This window comes from Fistularia commersonii, chromosome 8, assembly GCF_037954325.1.
Source record: "Fistularia commersonii isolate RoL2024-O1a breed Wild chromosome 8, RoL_Fcom_v1.0, whole genome shotgun sequence".
Classification (NCBI taxonomy): domain Eukaryota; kingdom Metazoa; phylum Chordata; class Actinopteri; order Syngnathiformes; family Fistulariidae; genus Fistularia; species Fistularia commersonii.
Genome location: NC_141291.1, coordinates 5668893 through 5688987, shown reverse-complemented (window position 1 = coordinate 5688987; position 20095 = coordinate 5668893). Strand labels below are relative to the sequence as shown.

The following is a 20095-nucleotide window of genomic DNA, read 5'->3' as shown; positions in this document are numbered from 1 at the left end:
TTTTAGCATGCCCAGCTAACAGTCGGGTCAACTTTTCTCCCCGTATTGACGGACGCTCAAGGAAATCCGGAAAAATCCTCTCCCCATTGGAATTTACGTATGTCACTAAATTACATCTTTGCTGTTCCCACCTCCATCCTTCACCTTTTCGGGCCACGGTAGCGGCCGAGGTGATGGCTGGAAGGGGTGACCTTCCCCCCGGCGGCGTGGCAGGACCGGACCAAAGTGCGGAGTTGTGTTTCTTTAGCTCGCCGACAAATCAAACGCTCTTTCCTCCTTGTAGGAATCAGGGGAGCTGGGAGAACAACTGCTGTTTATCAGCCCCACATGTCTCCAGGTGACTTTTTTTTTTCTTTTTTTTTTAAATATTCATGAGATCTTGAGCGAGCCTCGGCCTACGACAGCGGCGCAAGCTGCAGGTGAAAGGTCAGGACGCACTGGTCACTTGATTCCGTGCAGGTCGGCAGCGGCGGGCAAAGAATCAAGCTGGAAGTGACAAAATACGGCCCGACATACATTTTCCGGTGTTCTGAATAATAATAATAAAAAAAAAGTTGGAACCTGAAGGTGCTCCACCGGGGGGAAATAGTCATGTCTCTCTTTGCTGTGATTAATCGGCGAAATCAACCGGTTCATTGATTTATCCGCACGGCGTACGGCACATGGGGAATTCGAAATAAATTGTAACTAAACAGAATAACGGCTCCCTGAGTTTAAACTGATCATCTGGTTCAAATTCAAGGAATATATCTGGATCCAGTCGATCCCAAGGCCACATACAGAAGCAAAAAGACATTCACCCTCTCATTCACTTGACATATAGAGAAGGCCTGCGCGACTGGGGGTGCAGGAGGGGTCAGAGGTCAGACTCGTCTCAGTGCGGGAAGCAGCTGAGGTAACCGATCGGCATTCATAAACTGGGGGGGCGCAAACAGCGGAAGGTCTCGTAGTTTACCTGATGTAGCAAATCCCCCAAGACGATTCTGTACGGGTTTTTTTTTGTCCCCGTGGCGACAGCTGGACTGAGACAACAGGTGGATTAGCCAGGCTTTGATTTCAATTAGCGAGAAAGGATTAACCAACACCTGGATGTCTTATTCTTGTTCTTGTTTTTTTCTAAAACACCTTCTCCCAGCAAAGGGGTAAGACGCAAGTTAAAAAACCCTCCAATTAAATAAAGACTTGATAACATTTCAATTGCATTTCAATGTTTAACATTAGAAAAAAGAAATAAAAGTGTGTCAAATGAATGAACTAAATCAGATTCCACCAAACCTATGGGTGAGCGCAGGAAACACATCTCCGTCTCTTCATCATGATCTGTGAAATTTCCATGAAGTTAAAATTCCCGACCTGCGCGGTAGCACAGTTAGCTTTATCGACCTGTGCGCTAACACAAGTTAGCATAATCAACCTGCGTTGTATTAACTTTGCATGACCGACATGGATTCGTATTACTGACCTGTGTGCTCATACACAGCTAGCATTACTAGGCTAGTTGGCTAGTCCTAACTTCTTTAGAATAAGAATAAGAACAACTTTATTAATCCCGAAGGAAATTGCAGTGCCAGAGTTACAGAATATAAAACAGTAATAAATAATAAAAGAAAGGCAGAATTAGAAATAAAAATAAACTATAAACTATAAAGTGTTTCAGTGAAACTATAAAGTGTAAAGTAAAGTGTGCAGCTCCGTTAGCGCTGAGGTGCTAACGGAGATTGGAGGTTCCTCTGTGATATGCAAACTCCTTTCACAGCTTTTCTGTTCATGATTCCATCTGGAAATTTCTGTCATATAAATTTCCCTGCAACCAGCATCGTCTCATCTGCTTCCTCCATTGTGGTTGTTTATGCTAACTTTATACAAGCATGCAAGTCGGTAATGCTAACTTTTTACTAGCAAGCAAGTCAGTGATGCTAATTTTGTGCTAACACTGTGCGGCGATTTAATCCGTCCCCTAGGAACTCGGGAACAGCGGGAAGTGAATTAAGAAATGTTCTGCGTTGCATTATTTAAGTGCGATGAAAGCTCATTAATTTACTTAACCCATTGCTTTTTTCTGTAATTAATTAATCAGTCAATGAATTAATTAACACGTTAAGGTCCAAGCCCTATTTTTTTTCCAATTATAGTTGTTTCACCAAACACGCAGGCTCTACTGAATGATGGTGAGGTTGGGGGCGGGGAGGATGTTTAAATTCTTATGTACCTTTGTCGCCGGGGTTATATTTTCTGCAACAACGTCGCCAAAGTCCCCGATAGTGAAATGATAATGAGAACTTTTGTTCCTGCCGGTGAAACGGCGGAAAACTGCAGCGGCGAGGCTTTTGTGACATCAGCGACTTGCTGCCTGTCTAACCTCACACGACCCGGGAGGAGCTGCTGACGGCGTGATTCATCCGTACTGACAGAAGGTGTGTGTGTGTGTGTGTGTGTGTGTGTGTGTGTGTGTGTGTGTGTTGGCATCAGGTTGCAGGCACGACCGCCCCACCAGTGTGTGTTCTCACTCTCTCTATATGTGTGTGTGTGTGTGTGCGTAAGTTGCTCAAACGCCACATTAGATTGTAAACACAAACCAAAGAGAGAAAACTGGCGGAAGTAGAGAAGGAAAACAAAGGTGAGGAATTAGGGAAGGAAGTAAAAGGAGGCAGGGAAGGAAAGACTGCAAGGAAGCGAAGAAGGAGAGAAGTGTGTCCAGAAAGACAAGATGAGGCAAAGAAGAAACATTTTTTTTTAATTTTCTATAACAGTGAGGTCCAAAATACCAAAAAGTCCCCAACCACTATGGAGTGTGTTTGTTACTGGGCCGCTACTTAAAATGACATGTAATTTATTTTCATGAGTCTTTCCATTTTATTTTGAAAAACAGAATTGACCAATTCAGCCCGGGTCTCACTACTGCACAGTCCCGGGGGTTTCAGCGCAGCACTAAGTCTGTAAGCTAAGTCTGTAACCCTGGTCCAAACGGGCCGTGAACAAACACCAGGACCTGTCAGAGCGCCAGCAAAAAGAGAGCGCTGAATTTAAAAGTACCGTAATTTCCAGACTCCTGAATATAAGCCGCACCGGCTTAAAATATCTAAATAAATGTATGTGTACATATATAAGCTGCACTTGTCTATAAGCCGCAGATGTCCACATTGTAACATGAGTTATTTACACAGAAAGATGTTACAGAGAAACAATTCTTTTTTACTTTTAATTCAAATCATCCACAAATACGTACTGGAATTGCTTTTTTCAGAACAGTGCCCGGAACACGGCTGATGAAAAAGATTAATAATAAATAACACAAGGACGAGTCCATTTGTTATCCCTGCTTTGTCCTACTCCAGCTGATCGCTATCTTGGCCTTCCTCCTGCGCACTAAAACCATTAAAGTTGTCTTCTTCACTGTCAGAATTGAACGGCATCAGATATTCACGCTAATTTCATTGGTCCGATGTGGGGAGGCTAAATGTTTCGGCGGCGTGAAAGTCATTAGCCCAGAACAGTTCAAGGCACAGTGTTTTTAAAGAGTGTGAAAAAAAGTAGCGGCTGATAGTCCGGAAATTCCGGTAAATACCAAGAGTCCAACTTAAACGGCGGGTTTGTCGCACCAGGTGATTCAAACTCTTCAAACCTGCTCTGGCGCTAATATCCAGCTAATGTAGCTATGAAACCCTCAGAAGTACTTCACCACATAAAGACCAAGCACTGACCAACATCAGACCTTTCGAGAGGCCGCGTTTTCTGCGTCGACTGCGACAAAAACGAGATTCAATTCACTCACTCGCCCATGCCGTGCTACGCTAGCCAGGTCATCGGCAGCGAGTCTTTTAGCGTCTTTCCCAAGGGCACTCCGGTATGTAGACCGGAGGAGCCGAGGATTGAACCGCCAACCTTCCGATTGGAGGTAAACTCGCTCGACACTCGCTCGATTGCCAGGCGTCTGGGTTGGCGGCGTACTCTGGTTGAGGTCGCCCGCCATAATGTGCGCGACCGTCTCCAAATTGCTCTTCGAGCCACTAAACCCCCCCCTCCGGTGAGCAGGGAGCGAAGCAGAGGACGGGAGGGAAAAAACAAAGTGCCCCTGTGTCTGCTCCTCGTCCATAAACATCTCATGTAGCGGCAAATCAAAGCTGATGGCTCGCTAAGATCCCTCACAAATCTGCATTTATTGGCCCCTAACGCTGTCAGCCACCACCGGCCCGGGACTAATTTGATAGGCTGACGGAGCTGTCAGTCAAGCTAATGCCCCCCCACCCGCTCCTCCGGCTCCCCGGGGAGAAGACGGGCGGCTGGGAGAAGGGAAGCGCAGAGGGGGTTGAAATCCCATCCTTTAAAACCCCACAAAAAAAAACAAAACCTGGAGTTAAATTTATGTAAACTGCGACGAAGTGATTTCCAGCTTGGCGTACGTGTGTGTGTGTGTGTGTGTGTGTGTGTGTGTGACTCTTGAGAACCAAAGAGAACTATCACAGGATGTGTTGAAGGACCACCGGTAGTGAAAAACATGTGAACTTGAAAACTCTTGTTGCCTCAGAGGAGGACAAGAAGTTCCCCTGTTTCTTTGTGTTGGTCCTCATGTTCTCCGTCTGCCGGGTTTCTCCTCAGATTCCCTTGACTGGAGTGTGTCCACGTTCTCCTCCCTGTTCTCTTCCTCACACACTCCGAAACCCATCAGCGGGTTGGTTAAAGTCCGTAGGTGCGAATGACTGGGTGTCTCTAAATGCGTCACCGTGATTGACAGGCGGCCCGTCCGGGTTAAGCCCCGCCTCTCGGCGTCAGCTTCAACCGGGATTGGCTCCGACCGCCACCGCCGAAGGATAATTGATACCGATAACGAATAAATGATTAAACTGTAGAAACCGACCGGGGAGACGACAACTTTTTGACAGTTTTGTCCAAAAAAAAAAAAAAAAAAAAAAAAAAAATGACACGCCGAGTGGACCGGCCTGAGCGCAACCCAAGAAAAGAACATGTTTTCCCTCTTTCCCTCCTGCCCCCCCGCACCTCCGTCACCGTGCAGCCTCAGCAGGACTCTCCAAGACAGTCACTCCCCGCCATGAATGATTTAACAGCCGGGGAGAGACGCTCGCCCCAAAAGATGAAGGAGGACTGACGGCTGGCGGGGGAGAGAAGAGGGAGTCGGAGCGAGGATTATTACTGGGAGTTTTCATCTTCCAGAGTGCAGGTTTTGCAGTGTGTGTGTGTGTGTGTGTGTTATTCGGCTGAATAATGTATGATTGTTTTCTGGTTCCACGGCTAATCAGCCTGACAGACACAGACAGAACCGCAGCTTCGGTTCAGGTCTGATGGTTCCACCTCAGCGGGACGCTCTAAGTGGTCGGTCCGGAAGCCCTGAACCCAGAACTCGCCGGCGACTTTCAAAGTCCTACTTCGGGAGATCGACACTGGTGAACAGACTGGCAACTTTTCTTTTCCACCCCCACTGAGGGTGTTCGGATGCATCGCCCCGTGATTCAGCCAGTCTGAAACCACCTCCTGAACCAGCGTGGGGTTGCTAGTGGGCTCATGGTCCACTTCCTCTGGATTTTTTTCCGCAGGCTCTAGAATGACTGGCTCTGTCTGAGCCCCCCGACCCCTCCACCTCCAGCAGACCCTTTCGGAGGAGAAGGTCCGCTCCTCTGTGCTGGACGACGCCGCCGGGTAGTTTCTTAGAGATACAAGATGAGTGACCGATGGTGGCCAGGGCCTGCAGGAGCCTATTGTAGCCTGCAGGAGCTGAAAGGAGCCTGCGAAGCCTACAACAGCCCGCTGTGGCTTACGGGACTCTGCGTGGAATCTACGGCGTGGGGCCTACAGCAGCCTACGGGAGCCTGGAGTAGCTCAAATGAGTCTACAGCAGCCTGCGAGGTGGGGTTACAACAGCCTTTGGAAGCCTGAGGGGCCTTGCTTAGCCTACAGCAGCTGACAGGAGCCAACAGTAGGCTGCCAAAGGAGCCTGTGAGAGCCTGCTGTAGCCAACAGCAGCCTGCAGGAGCTGGTAGGAGCCTGCTAAAAGTCTGCTGCGGCATACAGCAGCCTGTAGGGGCCTGTAGGGGCCTGCAGCAGCAGACAGGTGCCTTTTGCACCCTTCAGTGGCCTTAAGGGGCCTGTAGGAGTTTGCAGGAGCCAACAGGAGCCTGCAAAAACCCAAGGGGACTTGCAAACGCCTCCGGCAGCATGCTGCAGCCTGTAGCAGGCTGCCGGAACTCGTACGGACCTACACCCGCAGGGGGCTACAGGACTCCGCAGAACGCCTCGCGAACTTACGAGAGCCTGAGAAAGCCTGCTGCAGTCTACAGTAGCTTGCAAGGGCCCACAGGAGCCTGCAGGAGCCTGCAACACTGCAAATAGCAGCCTGCAGGGGCTTACAGTAGCTTACAGGGAGCCTTCGGCAGTCTGCAGGGGGCTTACAGTAGCCTGCAGGGGGCTTACAGTAGGGTTCCTGCATGGGCTTACAGTAGCCTACAGGGAGCCTACAGTCGCCTACAGGAGTCTGCAGGAGCCTGCAACACTGCGAATAGCAGCCTGCAGGGGCTTACAGTAGCCTACAGGGAGCCTACAGTCGCTTGCAAGAGCCAAAGTGAACCAGCGGGAGCCAAAGTGAGCTTGCAGGAGCTTTCAGTTGCCCACGGAACCCTGCAGGAGTCTGGAAGGCCCTATGTTCCGGATGCAATAAGGCCTCGAATGTTTTCTAAATGATAAAAACCAATGCTGGGTACCTCATATCAGCCCAACTGCCAAAGAAAAACAAACTGGATGTCTAAAAGTTGAAAATAATAAATACCGAACACGACGAGCGGTTGTTGTTATTAATAAATATTACGTGCCTCAGACTTGCCGGATCGGAAAATCGGACCTTTTTTTTTTTTAATAATTTCAAAACAGCAATCCGGGCTTGGTGAAGTTACCAGGGATCCATGCACACACAATTTTCTAAATGGATCTATGTTTCACTTTGTCTAGTTTTTCTCTAAATGTCAACATCAGCCCGTTCACCTTTTCAAAATGTCACTCCCCCCATTCTGCCTCCGCCTCCTTGCTCAATTCCTTCCTTCCTTCCCTCTCTCTCTCTTTCAGGCGACATCGTCTCCTCGTCCCTCCTTTCCTTCGGCCTCTTTCATATTCCCTTTCGACAAATCGCCGCTGGATTTTCCGTTTCCTCGTCTTTAAACGACTCCCGCCTCTTCTTTATCCCTCCATCCCGCCTCCTTATTTGCTCTCCTCATCTCTCTCTTTCTCCTTATTTCCTTTCCTGTTTTCGCAGTACACTGAGGCCACGCTCTGCACAAAGGAGGCCCAAAAAGTCAAAAAGCAATGTCTCCGTTGTTCCTCCCGGTCTTCTCCCCGTCTCATTCTCCTCCTGCCTCTTCGCATCCTTGTCTCCCTCCCCTCCACCTCCTCCTCGTTTCGTCTCCTCGACAATTTAGACGGCGACGGCGCTGAATCCCTGACGTAAAATGGGAAAAGTCGTGGTCCAGAGCAAAAGAGGAGGCTCCTTTCGGCGATTAACCTCGTGACATTCGGGTTTATATTTCGCTAAATTGAAGCTAACCTGTCGCAAACGGTTCTCCATCTGCGTGTTCCTGACGCGATCTCTCCTCCTCCTCCTCCTCGAGTCGACCTGCAGTTTTAGTCGACTGTAGCGCAGCTCCCCAGAGCGCCGCGGTATTGTGTGCGTCTGCATTACCTTGTTTTTTTTTTGCATGAATATCGAGCGACACATCAGCATCAGAGTTACGCCCGCCGGCTCGACGGCCGCCCCGCGGGCCTCTGGGTAATCTGGCTGTAAATTGAGCAGGGGAGGTTACACGGCAAAATAAATAGAGAGATAAAAACACATCAAACGAACACGACGCGTATACCTTAGCATTCTGCGGCATCCGATCCCATCGATTTCTCGACGAGGAGCTTAAGTTGTGAATGGCGGAGGATGAGAGGATGGAGGAGGAGGAGGGGGAGGAGGGAAAGGTGCATTGCAGGTGTGTTACGGCCCGCGAATTAAATCAAATTAACTTTCTTCCCTTTCTCCGCCATGACCACAAAAACAGGAAGATGCCTGCGCGTTTGTGTGTGTGTGTGTGTGTGTGTGTGTGTGTGTGTGTGTGTGCGCCTGCGATATCAGCAGTGAAAATGACAGTATGAGGTTGATGATAGGAAGAAAGAAAAAAAAAAAGAAGAGGGATTTTAGGAAGAGAAAAGGTGCAATGCAGGTGTTTCAAGCCACGTTGATTTAAAGGGGGGCTGTGCGTCTTTTTTTTTTTTATTTTTTTCCTGAACGCCTTCAGGAATCACCGCGACCCCGGGTGCTGGGTCACATGACTCCACTGCGTCACCATAACACAAGCGCTGGGTATCTGTTGCTACATAACACGCGCCAAATGCACAATTAACCTACTGCGTGTAGATTCATTACCGTATTCCATGTAATATGGCGCGCCGGTGAGGCCGCCATCTGCTCGCAGTTAGAAAAACAGCTGGTTCTGGGGAAACTTCAGGTCCGACCAGGACGATGGCAGAGTTTCGCCGGAATTTAGAGAATTGCATCTGAGAAACTGGGTGACAAATGCGGGGAACAGAAGATGGCGGTCCTTCCACGCCTGTTTGGTGTCGCACCATTTTTAAGATTTCATGGCTTCATCTATAAATGCGATACGAAAACAGAATTTCTCCCACCCTCGGCTCACAAACCGGGAGTCAATGTATATTAATGCATCCTTAGTGGTGTGAGAGTGTGTGCATGAGAGTGTGTGTGTGTGTGTGTGTGTGTGTGTGTGTGTGTGCGTGAATATGTGCGTGTTAGGGAAAAGGTCACTAAGAGATATTAAGAGGCTGAAAGATGAATGGTGTCGGACATTTTTACGCAGTGCAGGCCTTAATACACACACACACACACACACACAAACACACACACACTCACACACCAACCAACGCAAGGTCGGGTAAGTGTGTGTGTGTGTGTGTTTCACGAGTGACGAGAAGGAGTCTTAGCCATAAGGTACCAACCTCCCACTGCTTTCCCTTCACACACACACACACACACACACACACACACACACACACACACACACACAAACTCTTCATAAAAAATGAGATGTCAATGCAGCCACTGCTGCCTAAGAGGTGCATGCCAAGGTCTGTCTGCAAGTGTGTGTGTGTGTGTGTGTGTGTACACGTGCACATCTGTGACTGAATGACTGTGTCATGGCGGGCCTTGCAAGCATGCACTAATTAAGCCCTCCTTAGAGCCGCCATGTTGGCGCAAACCTTCCGATGACATCGCGGCGCCCCTGTTTTCGTACTCTGGCAATTTTTTTTTTTTTAAAGAAAATCTGTTTCCCAGCCCATGCTTGCCGCTGCTAGTTATCGTCCCCGGCAGTCTAGACGATTGCAGGTGGTTCTCCATCTTCTCAGACCCCGAGAGCCGGTTTGATCGACAGGCATCAATCAAGACGACTGTCTCGACGGGCTTCTACCACCTCTCGTTTAAATGACATTCAGCCGTCGCAAAGTCGAAGCGCAAAAGAAAATATCCCGGAACTGGGTAAAATTCTGACCTTGAGATACAAGCAGTCGTGCGTCTGGACATTTTGGGTTCTCCACAACACCTGCTGCATGTTTTTGGACTGTGGGGGGAAACCGGAGAACCCAGAGAACACGCAGATTCCTGGCAGTAAAAGCCCCTCCTGTTGGAATTGAACCGCGGACGTTCGTCCCTCCGGTGTGTTTCTAACGCGCCCGCCGGAAAAAAAAAAACGCACTCAATCAACCGAAATGTCATTTTATTTCAACCGAGGCCCGATCTGGAGCGGCTAATGGCTTGATTTTATTAAAAGAGCATTCAGCCATGGAAATTAAACGGATCTGCCAGGTTCCCCTTTTCAGCTGTTTAAAACACATCCTTAATATCCCGGGCGCGTTCTGCCCGGTCCCTCCCTCCGGCTTGATTTAATCCTTTTTGTGACACTTTAACGCATCCCTTTTTTTTTCTTATCATTTTAGATTTGTGGGACCGACTTGTATGCAAAGCGTTGGAGTGTTTCGGGAAAACGAATTTCCCGTCAGCGAGTCCGCTTCGGCGTCCCGTTCGTCAACCTTTCCGCTCCCTTCCATCTTTTTTTTTTTTTTTTTTGTTGTTCCGCCTTAATGTTTTTCACCCCGCTTCACCTCTCTAATTGATTTGTGGGATGTTCTTTCTTCCCCTCCCGCTTTACAACGCTTCGCTCTTAACTCGGCAGACGGCGATAAAACAAGACGGAACGCCTCATTAAGCCTCGGCGGGATGATGACGCGAAGTCAACGCCACGTCGTCCAAAACAGACTCGGGGGGGAAAAAAAGAAAACCTCGGGTCTTCTTACTTTGGGTGAGTGAACTCGTCCACCAGCGAGACCTTCTCCACCAGGTCGCCTCCGACGGAACGCACCAGCTCGTAGAAGTCATTGGAGAAGCCCTCGCGTTCCTCCGGCAGCCAGAAGGAGATGTCGTTGAGGAGCGGCGGGTATTTGCTGAGCGGCTGAGGAGACAGGAGGGGAGTCGGGGATGAGTCGCCGGTCGGAGTACCGGTCGGCGCCGAACGGGCGATACTGTGAGACCCAAACGGCTTGAAAATAACTAAAACGAGAACTTTAAAATAAAAGAAACTATCGGGAATCGCAGAGTTTCTATTTTCCCGCAAAGCTTCATCTGCGCTTCGCCTCCTTCTGCAGACCGCCGGTGTCACAGGTTCGGTCGGAACCGCGCATCCCGTCGCATGTATCGACCTTTCAGAGGGACTCAAATGATACATGAAGCTAAAGAGCTTCTTCCATGCAGGTCTGGACAAGTGAGAAGGGATACGAGTAGTGAGCAAATCAGCAAAGACGCTCATTCAATGCTCCCCCCCCCCCCTGCTATTTTCTATTGTCGGTTTCTCTGCACGTGCTGGACGTGCAAAGGAATCGAAAAGATGTTTCTCAAGATCCCACGGTGTCATGAAATGAACCAAATAATAACAATAATAACAGAGTGCAAATTAACAGCAAAGTCCACTATTATATTGAACAGTAAACGTTAAATTAGGAGTGTCCATACATTTTGCAAAGACAGGCATATTTGTTGAGGGGAAAATGATGTGTGAGGGCCGACCATTCAGCTTGACATTCTTTGAACCATTAACATTAAATGCAAATGTACAATTACATGATTTTTTTTTTTTTAACACAGAACACAAATATGAAAATATAAAACAAAAAAATCACTTAGTCTTTTATATTACTACATAAAATCAGGAAAAATCGGTCTGGAATTTTTTTTTTTTTTAAACATATCTACGTTCATTTTAGGCGTTACATATTATTCACTATCAAATGAAATTCTACATGAAAATAACATCAACAGTGATATTATTCAGAAGTCCAAAACATTGAGGGCCATGTGAATCCTTGTATTACTCCTTATCAAAAAGGAGACACGCAGTGTTCATTATTTCAATTTTAGATTCTGATAAAAAATATGAAATAGAAAAACGGGCTGCTGGACTGAATTTGAATTTATTATTGATTTCTGACAAAGGCTGCACGCTGGTGTAAATTTTAAACACGGGCCACATTTGGCCCGCGGGCCAGACTTTGAACATGCCTGCACTAAACTGTGAGGTGTGAAGTATAAAGTGCACGCAGATACAAACTGCAGCAGACAACTGACGGCACGAACGAGTAACAGCAGGGCGTTTTTTTTGTACAGTGTAGTGCAAAGGTCAATAAGTAATACCATGCAGTGCAAAGTAGCAGTAGTGCAAAAAAAAGTAGCACTATTGAGATGTATTATCAGAGTCCAGTAGAGAGTGGGAGAGAGAGAGTTCAACATCTTGGGATGGGGTGGAATGGAGGTAGTGGGATAGCGGGGTAGGAGTTGAGCCTCCTGACAGCCTGGTGTATGAAGCAGTTGGTGAGTGTGTTGGAGCAGGCCCGGAGGCTCCGGTACCTTCTCTCTGAAGGCAGGAGGCTGAACAAGCTGTGTGTGGGGTGGCTGGGGTCGCTCACGATTGAGGATGTTTTATGTGTGAGGTTGGTGGTGTGTATGACTTTCAGGCAGGGGAGTAGGGCACCGGTGACCCTTTCCAACTGTCCACTAGCTACCATGAATCAAGGAACTCAATGGGGTGAGAAGCTTCCAGTGAGCTTCCTACATGGCTTTGGACCGTGTCAGAGAAACCAAATAACCATGGGGAACCCTGCATAGCATACCGGGAGAACACAGAGACTCCAAACAGAAAAGCCACCCGTCGGAAACTGGGGAACTTCTAGCTGTGAGGCACAGGTGCTAACTACTGCGCCACCCGGTACTCATACATGGCGGCAAACAAGTTGGTCGTCAACATTGCCTAAAAAGAATGAAGCGATGAGGCATGCCTGATGTCAGGAGGCATGCAGTTCCCCCATGTTGCTTCAGGAGAAGGTTCTCTTGCCTTCATTTTTTCAAGGACCTTGGGGACAAACTGAGGACTAGAGACCAGGGAGTACAAGTCAAGGTCCAGGCAAACAGAGCTTCTCCAACTTGCGATGTCGTGTATGCATGGATCAAGATCTCTGCGTCCACTCATGACAAGATTGGAGATGTTTCTAAGATTGGAAGAGGCCGATGGCGGTGACCTCCTGAATATGGAGGTCAATCATTCCGTCTCGTTAAACGGGTGTTCCACCTGGTGTTCTGATCGAACCACCGGCGTCCAGAAGAGCCTGTTAGTGCGAAATCTCACGGAAATCCAGATTGACGAGGAATAACCGTCCGGGCAACTGAAAACCTAGAAGTGGAACCTACTGCACCCTCAACGCTCACACCAGCCCCTGAGCCAATGGCATAAAGACGGCAAGAGACACGAGAGGAAACGAGAAATTGCAACTCAGATACCGTGCATACCATGAAACCTTCGACCACACCTGATGTCATCATGTGCAATGGATCCAGAGGGAACACTGCTCCAGACACTGCCACATCTACCCCGGGAATGAATTACCTTCACCTGGATGGTAATATCAAATTTCTATGCAATATAGCGAAGGGGCAGTGCTGCTAAATTGCATGCACAGCATAACACAACAAGAGCCACTATGCACCGTCATTGCGTTGGCACGTGACTGCCGAGGAGCCTTATGGAGCTACTCACCTGTGTCAACTTTCAACCAATCCTCTCCTCCCCAAAAAGGGCAAAAACGAAAGGCGGGCTTTGAAAACAGGGGTTTTCCAGGAAGGTTGGAGGCAGAGTGTATGTTGGGGGATGTAAAGGACAAAGCATGTTTTAATACGCATTCATTTTTGTATTTTTTTTCTCCTTCCCCAACAGGACGTTTGCTTTTCTTTGAGGGAAATTATTTTTTTGGCTGTAGATTTTTTTCTCTCTTGAATTTAGCCTTAAAAAGTTGGAGATATAGCCATAACAAATGAATGTAATCAATTTTGTTATTATTATTATGATTTTTTTATTTAATGATTCAGGTTGTTTTACAAGCAATAACTTACGGGATTTACAAAACCCACAATCATAAATATACTGTCGATGAGAAAAAATTTTTACTATTCGAAAATAAAAACAGGCCTGTTTCTTCCCAGAGCAGAGACGATTCATTTTTTTTTTTTTCCCCGAAATGAAAAGCAGACGGGTCAACGGAAGCGAGGGATAACACGCGGCGAGCTGGATCGCATGACTGAGGAGCGTGGAGAAGAAAAGGAACATGGAGACAATAACACATTAAAAGTTAATCAGGACAGGAGAATAAACCTGATGTTTTATGCAGCGACAGACGGGCTCCTATCTGCTGTGACTTGTTTATTGTGGTGGAAATAACTTTTAATAAACAGCGGGAGTGACGCCTCTCCCCGCCTCCCCTTTTATCTCCAGTTTAATCCTAATTTATTGAGATGTTTCAATCAGCATGCAGCTTTATTTATTCATGAAACGTGGGGGTGGGGTGGGGGGGGGGGGGGGTTCGACGCACATGTGAAAATCTGCAATGAGCATTTTTCTTTTTTTTTTCTTATTATTTTATTTCTTATTATAACACCAGAAATTGTTTGGAAAAGAAACAATGGAGTCGAGGAGGAGTGTTGCGGGATTTGAATTATTTTTCACTTTGCGAGCGGCTGAGAGGAGCAGGGGCTCAATGAGTGGGATGATGCTTTTTATTGAAAATAGATTCCCCTTTTATTTTTTTTATTTTTTTTTACAAGGCGAGCGTGCGTTTCGGAGGTCACGCTGGTAAAGGGAAGGAAATTTTTCCATAAAAGAAAAAAAAAAGACAAAGCGCAACCGCTGTGGGGAGCAGCTTGTTAGCGGGCTTGCTCAAGGGCACGTCGGTAGCGGTCAGATGTTTGTGTGATCGGTCTGAGTTAAACCCTGCCTTTTTGCTCAAAGACATCCAATCTGATGTTTCCATGGCGACAGGTGTTTTGAAAAGGACAAGAAACCGTCGCTGCAGTGCACACACCGGGCCAATAGGTGGCGGTCAGACTCGGTGATTAACTCAAACACGTCGGCGTCGAGACGCTTCCTGTCTCGGCGCCATTTTTATTAAGGTCGACCAAAACCGTGCGTGTTGACCGACCGTGACCTTAGCGTGCACGCCTGCTGCGTATCCACCCACGGCCGCGGAGATCACGGCCTTTTCAAATCTTTCCGATTCCGTGCCGTTCCCATCGTCACGCACCGCACATGCCGTTGTCGTAGTGACAACACGAAAAGCGTTAGCGCACGTTCGTTGAGCTTTCCTATTCTAACTCCGGCAGAAAAGACTTGTAGGTTTAAAAAAAAAAAAAAAAAAAAAAGGAGCACAAATACCCTGAGACAGGGGACGTGACCTGGAGTGTCCACACACACACATAAACAAACACACACACAGCGGTCACACTTCATTACCTGTGGATCCAGGGCTGCCTGGGTGTTTATGGGAGGTGGAGATGAGGCTCAGCCCAGCGGCGGTGCACCGACCCCGGGCAGGAGATGAGCCGTGATCCCTGCCTCCCTCCGGAGGAGACCCTTCATCAATAACAGTAAACAGCAGCGGGGCGACAGGATCCCCACGTCACTCGTCTTTCACCTCATCCCTCCATCCACCGCACTCGTTTTTCTCCTCATCCCTCCATCGGGCAACACATCTTTTCACTCATCCTTATGTCAACCGCGCCTTTCTTTCTCCTCATCCTTCCATCATCGAGCACTCGTCTTTCTGCTCATCCCTTTTTTCAACCGCACTGTGTTTACTTCTCATCCCTCCATCAGGCCGCACTCGTCTTTCTCCTCATCCCTCCATCAACTGGCGCCAATCTTTCTTTTCATCCCTTCATCAACCGCACTCTTCTTTCTCCTCATCCTTTCATCGGCCCGTGTTCGTCATCCACCTCATCCCTCTATCAACTTGCGCGCCTCTCACTCCTCATCCCTCCATCAGGCCACACATCTTCAACCCCATCCCTCCATCAAACAGCACTCATCTTTCTCCTCCATCCATCCCTCCATCAGGCCCTTCTCATCTTTTGTCTATTCCCTCCATCATTCCGCACGTCACGGCCTTTTTCTTTAGTATCGTCGGAGAAGACACCGTCTCTCTTTTCTTTCAGTCGTCTTTCCATCCATCACCACCTCTTCCTTTGTTTATTCCCCCCGCCTGACTCTTCCCTTCATCTCTCCCCAGCTAGTCCGTCTATATATCTTCATCCTCCACCTTTTCTCCTCCTTCTTTCCCCCCTCTTTTTTCAATTACTTTCACAACTCCTCTTCCTTCCTTTCTTTTTTAATGTCAGGTCCATTCTTCCTCCGTCGTCGTTCTCTCCGTGCTTTAACTTCCCTTAATTTCAACTCCAGCAATCTTTTCCTCTCCTTTTCTCTTTCTTTCCCCGTCTCTCATCCCTCCATCACGCTCACGTCCACCTGTCCGCCCTCTAAATGTCACATCTCTTTTCTCTCGTCGTCCCGAAAGCGCATTTCCTTTCACTCTTCTTTTGCGTTTGACGCGGTAGCATTCTTCCCCTCCTTCTGTCCTCCTCTAAAGATCATCTTCCCTCCATCCTTTATGTCATTTTTCCATTACTTCCCCCTCTTTTGTTCACTTATATTTCCTTATTCATCTTTTTTTTATAAATCCTCCCTTTCATCCCCTGTCCTCCGTGCACTTTGTCGTTTTCATCCCCCTCTCCTCCCTTTCTCTCCCACCCATCTGTCCGTTTGAGCCGCCAGGGTTCTACTCCCTTTTCTTCTCTTGGTCTTCACATCCTCCATCACCCTGCCCTCTCTCTTTCCAGTTTCCATCCTCCATCCTTTCATCCTGCACCCTTTTCATCCTTCGCTCCCCCCTCCGTTCTCCAGACGTCGTCCTCCTCCATCCCCCCGTTTCACTACCTTCTCCTCCCTGCCCTCCAACAGTCACTTGAAATGTTCTTCATTAGCAAAGACGAGAACCAACAAAAAAACAAAGGTGTGTGTTTGTGTGTGTGTTTGTGTATAATAGCCCCTTAACCTCATGTATAAAATATTCTGACAGCGGACTCGCATCAGCCGGCAGCAGTCACTTCCCCTGACCTCACCATCATTGTAACAAACGGAAGAACACACCCACCCACACACACACACACACACACACACACATACACACTGTACCTGAACCAAACGTTAAACCCTCAGACTGCCCTTCACGGGTGCAGCTGAGTGTCCCCCCCTGCAAAAAGCTGCGGCCCACTGATCTGATCTCGTCTTATTTTGCAGATATTACTACACTGATATTCGTAGGAGGGGGTCAAGTGTTTCACGCCACGAGACATTTTTCCTGCAGCTTCTAATGTAGGGTTCTCAGACTTGCGGGCCCCGTCATGATATTTGTGGCCCTCGACCTGCAAACCAAAGCTCGGCGTTACTGTGGGCCGCGTGGTGTTTTTTTTATTACTACACCTGCGTGAATCGTTGCCCTAGCCGTTAACGCTTGCGGGCTACCGTAGCTAAGGCTCGTGACAATAACACAAATTTGCAACGCTGTTTTGGGACCGTCGCAGATGGAAGGGGAAATATATCCTGTCACCCGGTTCCAGTCGTGTCTTTTTTCAAAACCCGCGGTGATTTGAAAGGTTAGCGATGAGCACAGATGCTTTTAGGAGAAGCGGGAGATGGAATATTACTTTGTTGAGCACAGAAGCATCCCGGCAGGTCTGATATGCATGGATAAAGCCATTCAAAGACAGCGAGTTCATCAAAACAGCCCATTTTACGGGCTGCGAGTTTAGTGTGTCCAGAAAAGACGGTTCAGTTTAGTAACATCGGCCGACACGGTGCATTTCTGTGGTTTCAGGTAACATTTACGATCAACCGTGTGAGAAAGCTAAACATTTCCAGTTATAGTGAGTCTCTCTTGATGAACACATTGATAAGATTGGATCCGTTGCTTTTTTTTTTTTTCTTTTTAATAATTGAAACCTCTTTTTTGGTAGAAAACAGCCTCACCCAGACTCTACCTCCAGCAGCCCCCAGGTAAGTTGAGTTTGAGACCCCTGATCTGGTAAGTTAGCCCCAAAGAAGCACCTGACAGGAAAACCTGATGTGCCTAACCAAGAGACGGCTTGTTTGACGGGAAGCAATGAACCTGAATAAACTGCGGTTACCATGACGACCAAATAAGTGAAAAAGGACCTGCAGGGGGGATGTTGATTCTTCTGATTTGAAAGTGGATCAGCTGATTTTGACAAATCTTGTTGGTTCACCGTCTTTACTGCCTGTCCTCCCACTGCAGATGGGAGTCGGGGGGCTACAGCCAATCCCGGCTGACATGGGGTTGAGAGGCGGGGCTAAACCCGGACCGGTCACCTGTCAATCACAGGGCAAAACGTGAAGGCATCCAACCATTCACTATGGACGGTTTCTGACTTGTCTTCGGACTGTGGGAGTTCAGAGAAAGAGCATGGAGAACCCAGGCAGGGACAGGCGGAGGACATGAGGACTTCATAGCTTCATAAAAAGGCACGGGCCAGAATCGAGCCAGGAACTTCGGTTTCACTCCAGACCTCAGATCACTTGAGCTCTCTGCCGTCTCCCCCAGGGAACCAGTCGTCCAATGGTCCGATTCCACGCAACGGATTCATGTTGTAAACTTTCCGGCAGCGCTTGGTTCACCGCAAACGCCGTTCACCATCTCATTCCTTCCGGTGGGGCACTGCCGGAGCCGGAGAGCGTTTCACAAAATAACGCAAGGAGGAAAAGCTGTAGAGATGTTGTCCGTTCACATTGCCGGGAGCGGTAACTAAATAGCCGCTTTCGGAGAGAACAGTTCCCAGAACAGTTTGAATTTCTTTCCAGGAACTACCCTCTTCTTGGGGTACTTCTTTGTTTTTCTCTCAGAAGGAGGGGACGACAACACGGACAACATGGAGAGGGGAGTCGCCATAGCGTTTATGTTCTGCATGGCGGTAATAATAACCGTGACAAACCGCGTTAGCTAACTCTATTTATTTCAGCCAAACTGTCAATATTCTGCTGCTATCCCTTGTAACTCCACAGCAGGTTGGACCTCTTTGCTTCTTTTCTCACTGGTTCTGTCCTTTTTGTCACAAGAAAACACCAGACCAGAGACCGGATTAGTTTTTGAAAGTGATGCCCTACAGTCTGCAAGAAGTATGTGGTAATGGACGTAGCTTCTGGTTTGTACCAATGGCCGACATCAAACTGATCCATAAAAACACCCTGACTTGGAGTGGGAGCTAAAATGTCTCTAGGAACTGAGGTCTATGGTCCCTGCTTCCTATCTTGTCTTAAAGCGGGGAATCAAAATGACAGTTCCGGGAAAATGTTCGAAGTACGACAAAGTACAAAAGTGGCTACTGACCGAACCAATGGGAGTTGGCGCTTCTCACACATTTCACAACTTCAGGAGACAAGCGGTGCATAAAGTAAAAAGAAAAAAAACAACAAAAAAAAAAAGCAAATAATCGACAAAAACCATTTGTTCTACTTTCGATGTTGAAAGAGTTTCAGAGGCCAGAATTAGCTGGCGGAAAATGACTTGTTAAAGGTCTTACAACTTTCAGTTTTACAAAAAGAACACTTGAGGAAGGGGAAACTGTAGGGGGGGGGGAAGAAAATCAGCAGGCAAAGAAGGAAACGTTAAGATGTGCAGTAACATGGTGGAGAAGAGGAGAACATTGATGAAGATGGGGCAAAAAATGGCGGCGGCTCGCCCCGAATGTACCTGGAAGCAGACGGGCTGGTGGATGTCCTCCACTCTGAACTGTTTCAGGAAGCGCTCGTCTCGGCTCCAGAACATGCGGATGTCCGGTATGCTGTAGAGCACCATGGCCAGTCTCTCCAGCCCCAGACCGAAGGCCCAGCCCAGCTTGTTCCCGGCGCCGGCTGCAAAGACACGCAACACGCTCAGTGATCGCAACAAGCTCAATCACGAAATCGCTATACGTCAATCTCAGAAAGAAGCTTCGAAAGCACAGGTTTTGAAAATGTAATTCAGACTTGCAGAAAATCAGTGAGTGAATCCTCCGACACGAGCCGCTTTGGTAGCATACGACCTTTTTCAGTTCCAAGAACCCTTTCAGGAAGTAGACTGTTTCTTTGTGCATTTGGACAGCATAGGAACGAGGACCTCAGTTCCAAGACCTACTTTAGCTCCTACTCCTTGGCAGGGTCTTTTTACGCTTCCATGGGAACTCATTGGTGATTGGTTAATCTGTTAAACCACATGGATTACCAGATACGGGGTCCGCTTTTGACTGGTAGCTGTTTTCTTGCAACCAAATGGGCTTCCAGAGGAACGTCAACATTTTGGCAAAAATAAGTACAGAGTTAGCTAGCAGTTAAAACGTCCACCCATCTGACAGTCCATGGTTATCATTCCTGTTTGCGAACCGGGAATGCTGTCGCAACTCGGCTCTCTGTGTTTTCCATGTTACTTTTCCCTTCTTCACGATGGGTTGTTTTTATGTGTGGAACTTAACCACCTGTGGGGATGCAAAACTAGTACTTACTTCCCTGAACCAAATTCGACCAACTCTCAGGACTGTGTTTTTCGAACTTTTCGGTCCGAAACCAGCTATAAACAGCTACATTACAGAAACTCTTGACGTCTTCATTATTAATGTTAAATA

General features: G+C 47.8%; 1 protein-coding gene across 4 annotated transcripts in view; it reads right to left on the bottom strand.

The window, feature by feature from the left end:
* Nucleotides 1–20095, bottom strand: part of fars2 (phenylalanyl-tRNA synthetase 2, mitochondrial) — a 102712-nt gene that overhangs the window by 18149 nt on the left and 64468 nt on the right. For all 4 annotated transcript variants that reach the window (XM_086150680.1, XM_086150681.1, XM_086150679.1 and 1 more), the window contains 2 exons: nucleotides 19189–19349; nucleotides 10348–10502 (listed from right to left, as the gene is read on the bottom strand). In XM_086150680.1, coding sequence (XP_086006806.1) covers nucleotides 10348–10502; nucleotides 19189–19349 — 316 coding nt within the window. The remainder of the gene's footprint in view (nucleotides 1–10347; nucleotides 10503–19188; nucleotides 19350–20095) is intronic.